Raw genomic sequence first — 10615 nt, forward strand, 5'->3', positions numbered from 1 at the left:
TTTTTTCCCCCTTTTCCCGCCGACTGCTGCTTCAGGAGAATGATGAACGCGAAACGATTAGCGTGCGACCGATGCCACGCAATGAAAATGCAGTGCAAGACGGATGGCTCCGGGGACTCGGGGGACTCCGGGCAGGGTTGCGCCCGTTGTCGAAAGGTCAAGGCTCCTTGCAATGATAGCGAACCCTGTTGAATTGACGGGAGCGTGCTTACAGGGAGCGTTAATTCAGGAAATGTATGATTATATTATCTATAAAAGAGAAAGAAAAAGGGGGCGGGTGTACGTGTCCTAAATATATCTGCCACCTTCTAAGCGAGGATAGTGGGACACCTCTAACTAATAGGAGAGCACTATACCGTGGCTTACGTGATAGAATATAATATACCCCTTAATTATTACGCTGTGATTAGCGGAACGATTACTTAGCCTATCCTTAACCTAGCCTTGTTTTTAACCTTAAAATAGCCTTAAAGGGTCGTGTGATACCCTTAATATCGAGTTAAAAGGCAGGAATAAAAGCTGTAAAATAGTAAAGAATAATAATAATAGTAGTAAATACTAAAGGAAAAGTGCTATTAATAGCAGTAGTAAATAGGTGATAGTGGGGCCTTCCGTAGATAAATTAAAGGCGTTATACCGGCGTTTTAGAGCTTTTGGATCTTCCCTCTTATAACCCTCGTTCCGTTATTTTTTAAGGATTTTTTAACAATTTTAATCTAAAATTTCCAAATTTTTCCTTTTAATAGTAACAGAAATAATAATAATAGCGATATAGTAAGTATCGGAGCTTTATTTTTAGTAGCGCGTGCTAACTAGTAGCGTTATTTAGGCTCCCCTTACCCTCTCGGCTATCACCCGTGCCGCGGTAGCTAAGAAAGCCTCGGCTAATAGTATAAAAAAGACTAAGGGTAAAGCCGGCACTAAGAAGGGTGCTTCTATAAGTTATTTCCGAGCGTTAGTCTATAATATCTCTGCTCTATTCTAAGCTAACTCCTTAGAAGACTACTAAGGGCAGTAATAATAATAATAAGGATACCAAGGATAATTTTATTCCGGTTCTATTTAATCCGCCCTGCCTAAAATACGTAAAGGGTATTTATTCGGGGAAACAGCGCTTATTTAATTACTATATTTCCGTTCCTAGCCGCTCTTATCGCTACTAAAAGTATAAGGATAGAAACTATATATACCACCCTCTATAAGTTCTTACCCCCTATCTAAGGCGCTTTACGATCGTGATTCTATACTTTATTTCGTATTAGCTTAAAGATATATACGCTATTAAGCTTTACGACCGCTAACCTATACTTATAGTTTTACTAGCCTTATATCTTTAGTTAAAATTCTTTTTAACTATATTATAGTCCGTAAGATTAATAAGGACTCTAACGACGACGATAAAAAGGTACGTTTTTCGCTTTATTTTTAAAGTTAAATACTCTAACTAACTGGTTTCGCGTAGTTCTTCGCTAAGCTTAAGTAAACGGTGAAGTTTATAATTAAACTAATAGAAGACGACGATAACGAGAAGTTCTTTAAGGAGGAGGAGCTTAAGGGAGCTTCTAACTAAGGTCCTAGTACGCTGACTACCACCTCTACCTCTTAGCTTACGGGGGTTATAATAGATATTCTACGGGAAAATAGTTTTATTATTACTCCTCCCGCTAAAGGAAATAGCGTAAATATTACATAGGACGGTGCTTAGGATAGTATTAACGGAGCTTAGTAAATTATCTAGTATACTCGTTTTTATATTTTGGGTTTTGCTTTTAGGTTTTAGTATAGTGTTTTAGTATTATAATAACAAGATACCTTTTTTTACTGAATTAATTATGCCGCCGGTGTGCGGTGCGCCTAGAGCGCAGGATTTTCGACCTTAACTGCTTCTTTCTACCCCCTCCGTGCACTGATTATATTAAGATATACTCGGAAGTTCTTAAATTTTTATCGTGGAAGTGCTTTTATTAATCTATCTGCTAGTATTAAATTCGCAGTAAGATATACGACTCTGAATAATTCTTTTACGTTCTTTTACCTTACCTAAAAGCGCTATATATCTATATAGCAAAGCCTAGTCTTAATCCTAAAGCTATCGTCGACTATTAGGCGTATCGTTTATATATTATCGTAGTGGATATCCTAAGGAGATTCTGGATTAAAGCGTATTTCGACGAAAAGACGCTTTAAACCTATTATTTCCTTCGCTACTTACTCTAAAACGAGTAGCTTTACTTCGGTTATAAACGTTATTACCGTTACTTATCTTATTACTTTCTATATATCTAATCCACTAAATAGACTAATAAGGTAACCCTATAAAGATCTTTATATATCTAAATCGTCTATAAAAGAGGCGTCGCTTACGATAACTATCGCTTATAAACTAATACTCGATCTGTACTAAATCGAGAGGTCCTTTATTATAAATAAATAGCGGATAGCTTAGTCTACCGCCTTATAGTGCTCGGGAGAGGGGTTTCTAAGAAAGCGGGAGAGGATAAAGGCGGCGAATACTATATTAGGATGTATTATAACTACTATATAAAGCATTAATCCGACCTTTTCTTAATAAGATTTAATCTTTTAAGCGGTGGCTTCGTCTTCTCTCTTCCGGTATTCTATAACGGGAATAGGGATTACTAGGTAGGTATTTCGAGCGTCTAATTTAAACCTAGCTATAATCTTTTCGATATATAAGTCGTGGGAGAGGAAAACCTTATATTAAGGGCGATCTTAAGTGATCTTAATACCTAAAAACTAATCGGCTTCCCTTTTTTCCGATACCTCGAACCTTATTTTAATCCCTTCGATAATCCTAAGGCCGTTTATAGTATTATCTTTATAAAATAACACTAGAATATCGTTTATAAAGAAGATAACGAATACGTCTTAAGCCTTAGTGTAGAATAAGCACAGTTCTTCCTTACTAGCCTTTATCCCTAAGTCTATTAGGGTAGCCGCGAAGGTCTAGAACTATAGTCTAGGCGAGTCGCGTAGTCTATATAATACTTTATTAAGCTCTAAGCACTTATCGAGCTACTTAAATCTATCGGGAAGTTCGTATATAACGGGCGTTCCTATTTTACTCCTCTAGGCGTTAACGAAGGCGTTAACGATATTAAGTTACTTAATCTCTAGATTAAACTAAGTAGCTAGGGCTATAATAATACGAAAAGATCGTATAGCGAGCGTTACTATATAGGTTCCCTTAATCATTAAGCTCTCCTATAAGTCCCCTTAAATATATAAGCGTGCCTTATATCGTTCGAGATATCCGTCTTAGTTAAACTTATAGATAAAAACCCACTTTAACGGAAAAGGCTTTAACTTCGCCTCTAAGCGCTTAATTTCTCTCTATATACGCTTCTTCATTAGCTTATTTACCTCCTTCTACGCGGCTTCCTTAAACCGTTTACGTATCGGGTAGTTAGTAAGCTCCCGCTAATACCTTAATATAGCCTTTAGGTGGTCGCGATAAATCCTGCCGTTAATTAAGCGCTTCGGTAACGTTATAGCCTCTCTTTTAGTATTCGAACGGGTATTTATTTTAGTATCGGCTACTCCGAGGATTATTAAATTAAAGGTTAGAAGCCCTTTTAGCCCGTCCTAGCACTCTTTTTTTTAATTAGATAAGAAAAAGGTATAAGTTAAAGGTATATCTGGCTCTGCCTAATATATCTATAGATTAATCCGAATAGTCTTTCCTTAAGCACGGTGATCGGTGATTCTTACGCTAGCGCGCGTTACTTCCTTTACTAGTATACTCTTTTTCCTTTAGTGGGCGGTTACTTTAGGAATCGGTCGGATAGGTGGTTTAGATCCGGATGCTATAGTACGGCTAGTGCCGTGGTGCGAATTAGGGGTAGCTAGTCCTTATACTATCGCCTACGCACTCCTTTCTATAGTTAAAATCGTCGAAGTATCCGTATTAAGCTCTAGTATATATAATGCTAGCGTGTCGGTTACGGTATCTTCTTAGGTGGCCGCTCCGTTATCTTATTAGTCGGAAGAATTATTAATTAAGAGTTCCTCCGAAGACTACGGCTCTACGCTTATAACCTAAAGATTCCTGCTCTAAGCATTAGGTATTACGTATAGGGTTTAAAGTCCTGTTACGGGCGGTTCGGGTATACTAGGTACATCTATATCTAGTAGTGGGGAAGAAGCGTTTATTTATACCTCTACTACTCCTACCCCCGAGTTTAAACCCGTGGACTATACTTATTCTCTAAAAGGTACACTATTAATTAATCTACCCGGAGGATAGGCCTATAGGATAAAGTCGTTATCTTTATCTTCTTATATTTCGTAAGTTATGAGCTAGTTCTCGCCTTAGGCTCCGGGATCTATTCTGCTTCTTCGAGCTATAGTTTATAAAATAGCTACTCGTTAAACTATATATTACGCGTTATAATAACCTTCTAAAGCTATAGAATATATACTCGGTAACTATTATAGGTAATATAACCTATAAGATACTTAATATATCCCCTTAGTTAAACCTTATATAGTTTCCTATTCCTCTTAGCCTCCGTATCCCTCGCTATTAGGTAGGCGCGGTAGCCGTAGGTATAAATACTACTCTAATTAAGGCGTAGGTTGGCTATATACTCTTTTACCGGAATCGGCGTATTATCTCTAAACTATAAGTTAAGGATTTCTACTAAGGATTTCTATCCGTATTATTATAAGGGACTTATATTATATAATAACGCTACCGTTCTAGTACTCTCTAGCTATTTATCTAGTGGAATTCCTGCTCCGTTAAGTATAGTATTAGACTTTATAATAATTAGTTAACCGGCTCTTTCGCTGCCTCTATTCGGTTTATAGGTATAGGGCTATATAATTTCTGTATCGATCCCTTAACTACTCGCCTATAGCTAGGTTATTAAATCCCCTGCTAGGTTAATAATTAAGGGCTCGTTATCACTATATATCTTATAAATATATAAAGTAAACTACCGGTTAACCTATTGTTCGAAGGCTTATAGCACGTTATAAATCGTAACGCTGTTTTTCGAAGCTAAAGGCAGCACGTAGATCTAGTCACTGTATTCGTCCTTTATTATAAGAAGATATCGTATACCGTTATAGCTCTTAGGTAGCTCTTAAAGATCCTAATAAATACGCTAAAACGGTCGTGGGGAGTAGTGTTCTAACGTGTGTCGAGATATAACTTAACGTGCCTAGGTTCGGGAGTATATCTTATAGTCTATCCGCTTAGTTCCCTTTATTAACACGTTCCTAGCGTTACGAACTAATACTCGTAGAGCGCTTAGTCTAAGATAGCCTACTCTTAAGTGCTATAACTATTCTTCGTCGACTCGTGGACGCGGAGGGTCGCGGGAAGGTCGGTAATATCGGTAAGCTCTTATTAGTCGATCGACTACTATAACTAGTATATATTAATAGTCGTAATTAATCGGAATAACACCACATAGTATCGATTAGAATAACAAATAAAAAGAAGAAGATAAAATTAGCTTATACTAAAGGATAGTTATATTAAAGCGTCGAAGCAGCTTTAATAAGACCACGCTCTTCTCCGCTATTCTAAAGCGTAATAAGTAGTTATATCCCGAATACTAGATCCTAACCTTATATAATAGAGCTTCCGATATAATATTCGTGTGAAATCGCTCTATAACGACTATATTATTAAGCTCTAAGTTAGCTTTCGGAGCACCTAAAGGTCTATTAAGGATTCCCTTAAGAAGCCGTTTACCTTTACTAATAATCGGAAAGTCGGTTATACCAGATTTAATAGATCCCTTTATAGGAATAAAGGAACCTAGAATAAGCAGGTCGATTAAGTTAATAAAGTGAGTTACGCCGTAATTATTAAGAAGAGTGCTTTATAAGAGCGGGTAAGGGCTTAGTCGGAGCGCGGTATAAATCCTAGGGACCTTTTCTATAGTATAGATAAGGGCGGGATCTAGGATAGTTATAATAACCTTCCTAGGATACCTATCTTTACCCTTACTACTACCGCTCTTTAAGCTTTCCTATCCCTTTTTCGATAGTTTTTCGCGTAAGCTCTTTTACTTTAGGAGCTTAATCTCCTTCCGTATCTCCTTATACTACTTATTATTATTATAGGTGTTAGATCTCTACTTATATTTTCCGGTTGGAGTGTACTCTAGCTTATTATAGTGCTCTGGCTTTTAAGTATACTCGCGTTAATAAGGGTAATTAGTGCTCTTCTTCTTAGGCTTCTTTCTGCCTTTATTATTATCTAAGCGGTCTCCTAGGGTCGCGTAAACGCCGTGGCGCGTTTTATCTGTGGTTAAAGCACTTATAATAGCGTTAAACTCGCGGCCGTATATTAGAAGATCGGAAATCTCGTCGCCGCGGACCTTTTTTATTATTAGCTCCTAAAGCTTAGTTTCTGCCTAAATAGGCGTAAACTTCTATCTAACTACTATAAGGAAGTTCCGAATAGTAGTGGGTCCTTTAATCTCGGCTACCTTTTACTAATATACGCGTTTAATAAGGGTATTCTACTCCGTATACTATATAGCCACTTTAGTATTAGCTCGATAAGCGTCTTATAGATACTTTTTATATACTCGTCTTATCTCTTCCTTCGTGTGAATACTACTTAGAGCGAAGCTACTCTTAAGTTCTTTTATTATATAGCGTAACTTAAAGTGTCTATTTTATTTTTCCTTATCGTAGCCGGGATATCTCTTAATAGCTTCTTCGATAGCCTATTAATAAGTAGAGGTCTCCACAGTGGTTTTAAGTAGTTAATTAGCCTTATCGAGCGCCTTAATAAGGCGACCGAGCTTTTAATTCTAGGCTATAGTCTACTGGTTCTTAATTTCGGCGAGGCGTATAAGCTCCTACGTTAAGGGTATAATAGTATCGTCGCCCTCGCCTTAGGAATACTATTCGCGTAGTTAATCCAGGGATTTAGGTATAATATACTTAGGACGGTTATCTAGCTAATCCTTTTAGCTAGGATTAAGTAATGCCTAAACCTTTATCCTTTATATATACGACTAGATATAGAAGATTTAATCGGCCTATTACCGCGTGGATTTAAGGCGCGGGATACCGAGCGCTTTAACCGTAATCTCGAGCTTATTCGATATAGTATCGAGTAAGGGTTTAGCGAATAAGAGCTTATTATTAGGAGAGAGAGCGTAGGAGGGCTCCGTAATACTATAAAAGTATATAAAAATAAACGTAGATAATAGATTAGCAGGAAGTTACTAGTTACTACTACTACCCGGGCTTATAACTATTAAATTAACGGGAGCGTGCTTATAGGGAGCGTTAATTCAGGAAATATATAATTATATTATCTATAAAAGAGAAAGAAAAAGGGGGCGAGTATATATATCCTAAATATATCTACCACCTTCTAAGCAAGGATAGTAGGGCACCTCTAACTAATAGGAGAGCACCATACCGTGGCTCACGTGATAGAATATAACAAACCCGGAGGCCAGGGAGGCCAGTCACTAAAACCGGCAATAAGATGAACCAGAAGAGCGTGGGTAGTGCTACTGTCCAGTCGACAGCATCCGCCTTACAACCGCCAGGTCGGCCTCGGGCTCACGAAGGTATCTGGGTCCAGGGCACGGGAGCAGCTATCACCGACCCAAACACCCTCTCGGGCCTCTCCACCACTTCCCAGACGAAGACGATATCGCGGGTCGGTCGAAACTACTTAGAGCATCTTGCGCATTTCCACCACTTGTTCCCTCGAAAAGCGGTTTTATTGGACTCCGCGACGTCGTCGTGCCCATGGCCGCAGTGGCTCCACATTGTGATGTTCCAGTAGAACTTCATGTCCTCACAGTCGGGACCTAAAAGAATACCAGAACCTGCGGCTGGCCGAGGAACACCAAAGACGAACTATTTGAACTAGAAAGAGGCTTTTCATCGCAATGCCGCAAGATTGTTCACAGTAGCCGGTGTCGGGCCCGTCCGGACCCGGGATCTCGGGAAGTGGAGTCGGCAGTTTTCCTCCTTCACCCCGCCCGCCTCAAGAGGTTGGTTGCCCCACGTCGGGCCACACCGCGGCTTGACGCAGAATGCTTCGTCCGTCGTCCCATTAAAAGCCCATCGCGGAAACCATAGAAGATAAATTTGATCACCAGTAATTCCTCCAGTCCTTTGCAGACTCCGAACTTCAATTCTTCAAATTCACTTTTTCGGACTTTGTCTCCGCCAAGACCCTCGAGTCACCACGCCACCATCTCAATCAAACACTTTCACCCACCAGTGTCCCCATCATGCGTCTCCCTTACGTCCCCAACCCGCCCCAGACGGCCAACGAAGAAGAAGCCGCCGTCGTCTCCCGCATCGCCGCCCGCCGGGCCCCGCGACCCCTCCAAGCCCTAGACCTGACCCTGCTGCACTCCCCGCCCGTGGCGGACGGGTGGAACTCCTTCCTCGGCGCCGTGCGCACCCGCACCACCATCCCCGCCGACCTGCGCGAGCTCGCCATCTCCCGCGTCGCCGTGATCAACCGGGCCTGGTACGAGTGGATGCACCACGCGCCGCTCGCCGTCGCCGCCGGCGTGAGCCAGGCGGCCATGGACTGGCTGAAGACGCAGGCCGGCGACCTGGCCGGCCTGGAGGACGGGCCTAAGGTTTTCGACGAGAGGCAGTGGGCCGTCTTGCTCTTGACCGATGAGATGACGAGCAAGGTTCATGTCGCGGACGAGACGTTCGCCAAGGTGAAGGCGCTGTTTAATGATAGGGAGGTGGTCGAGATTGTGACGACGGTAAAAGTCCCCCTGATTCCCTGCCAAGTCTGTTCGTTCGGCCGTTAATCGTTGAGGGGAAAAAAATTCAAAATCTTCAACAGGTCGCATGCTACAACTGCGTAAGCCGGTTCCTCGTTGCATTGGACGGTGAGTCAAACAAGTCTTTTGCTGTATTTCCATCTAAGCTTTCCTTCCTAATTGCTCGGGGCTACAGTGGGAGAGAGGAATGGTACCGACCCAGACGCACCAGGCGTGCATTGAGTCGGATAAGAGGAAACAGACCACAAGTGGGCCAGAGTTCGGCCCATGACGTGACGGAATGAGGATTAATCATATTGAATTTGCGGGGACGTGAATGTCAGATGCTCTACTGTGCTGTTGCCACAGACGATCATGATCGTGGCAGCAATACAGAGGAAGTGTTGGGTAAGGGGAATATGGGCAATGAAGTTCGGATGCGGCACAAAGGGAACAGGGTATTCGATGCTGTGACAAAAAGGGGGTATCCAGAAAGGGGCCGGGGGGAAATAACAACAAGGGAAACAAATTCAGAATGTCTCTCGTTCACTCATACACATACACCTTATAAACGTCCCAAACCCACTGCAGGCCGTTTCGGAGCGACCTCCATTCCAGCCAATATGAAGTCCCCGCGTAGATTGTCGTCTTAATGCCATGCTAGAGGGCGCGCGCCCGCTCTTCGTATTCCCCTTCGTAACGGTAGGCAATGTGTCGTAAAGCAAGAGGCAGAATTATCGTGATTCGAGGGCTCGTGAAATGCATCACATCGTGAAATGGGGAGGGGGGGAAAAAGAAGAAAAAGAAAAACGAAAAAAGAAGAAAAAAAAAATGGCGTCAAATGCAAGTGCCGTCATGAAATGGTGTAGCCGAGGCTCAGGCAGCTCGTCCTAAGGAAGTCGGCTCAATGCCAACTCCTGATCGATAGACCTCTCAATCGAGGCATGCCTCGCCTTCAGTTTGGGGCTCTTTTGCAGCTCGTCCACCACTCCCGCCCAGCCCGCGCGATGGCCGGGTCTCGTACCGGAGGAGTAGCCAATAGCTTGCGTCGTCAGCCTCCGCAGCGGCGGCTTCTGCTTGATCTCGTCCGTCATGGACCGCGACAACATGGCCGGGGTCGGCGCCGGGCTCGGGGTCTCGGGGATCTGCGAAGCGGCCGGGGCCGCCATTCCCATCCTGTCCATACGATCCTTTTCCTTTTCCCTGGCGTCCTTGGAAGACAGGTGCGGCGGCGTCGCCTGTTGCTGTTGCTTGTCTGCCGCCGTAGTGGCCCGCTCTGCTACGAGCCCGAGGTAGACGACGAGGAAACGCATGCGCATCATGTCCAGCCTCCGCATGCGCTCCTCCAGGTCTTTGCGTGTGACGGCCCATAATGCTCTCGCGGGGAACGTCAATTTCTTGGTCGTATCGGTCTTGTCGTTTTCGTCGGCATCGGCGTCGGCGTCGACATCGGCGTCGGTGTCGGCATTGGTATTGGCATTGGTATCGGCACCAGCATCACGGCTGTTGGGAACGAGAACAAGGAACGAGTGGAGAGCTTCGCGCAGGTCGTCGCCGCCCCGCTGGATGTCGCGCAGTAGGTTGCTCAAGCGCACCTTGTCTTCGAGGCGAGGCACCTTCGTCAAATGGCGGTCGTAGCTCTCGTTCTCCTCCACCGTCGCGTCAAGGGTTTCGAGGAGGAGGGCGACTTCACGGGGCGCAGCGAGGTAGGCAGTGGCGTGGGTGGTGAGGAGTTGTCCGAGGACGACGAGGGAGAGGGAAAAAGCGGTCAGGGCTAGGAGGATAGCCCATTGTTGAAGGGCCGCCTCGAGCTGCGCCATGACAGGAGCATAATAGAGGGCGGGTTGAAATTGAAAATAACGAAGGGGGGG

The 10615-nt window shown here is 43.3% G+C and overlaps 3 protein-coding genes across 3 annotated transcripts in view; 2 read left to right on the forward strand and 1 right to left on the reverse strand.

Moving 5' to 3' along the window:
* The window catches only part of SODALDRAFT_361472 (hypothetical protein), a gene marked incomplete at both ends in the record, with an annotated part of 488 nt that extends 296 nt beyond the window's left edge, over positions 1-192 (forward strand). Inside the window, one exon of the mRNA XM_028614372.1 lies at positions 36-192. Within this exon, the coding sequence (XP_028465545.1) occupies positions 36-192 (157 nt within the window). The remainder of the gene's footprint in view (positions 1-35) is intronic.
* An 8057-nt stretch (positions 193-8249) lies between these two features.
* On the forward strand, positions 8250-8987 carry SODALDRAFT_340894 (4-carboxymuconolactone decarboxylase family protein; the record flags this gene model as incomplete). The annotated part of the gene is made up of 3 exons (XM_028613001.1): positions 8250-8744; positions 8828-8873; positions 8941-8987. 3 exons carry the CDS (start codon positions 8250-8252, stop codon positions 8985-8987), a joined length of 588 nt encoding a protein of 195 aa, XP_028465546.1.
* A 647-nt stretch (positions 8988-9634) lies between these two features.
* SODALDRAFT_280024 (hypothetical protein) lies at positions 9635-10564 on the reverse strand (the record flags this gene model as incomplete). The annotated part of the gene is made up of 2 exons (XM_028608209.1): positions 9635-10156; positions 10259-10564. The coding sequence occupies 2 exons, from the start codon at positions 10562-10564 to the stop codon at positions 9635-9637; spliced, it is 828 nt and encodes a 275-aa protein (XP_028465547.1).
* Positions 10565-10615: the final 51 nt, after the last annotated feature.

The sequence above is a fragment of the Sodiomyces alkalinus genome (assembly GCF_003711515.1).
Source record: "Sodiomyces alkalinus F11 unplaced genomic scaffold SODALscaffold_7, whole genome shotgun sequence".
NCBI lineage: Eukaryota > Fungi > Ascomycota > Sordariomycetes > Glomerellales > Plectosphaerellaceae > Sodiomyces > Sodiomyces alkalinus.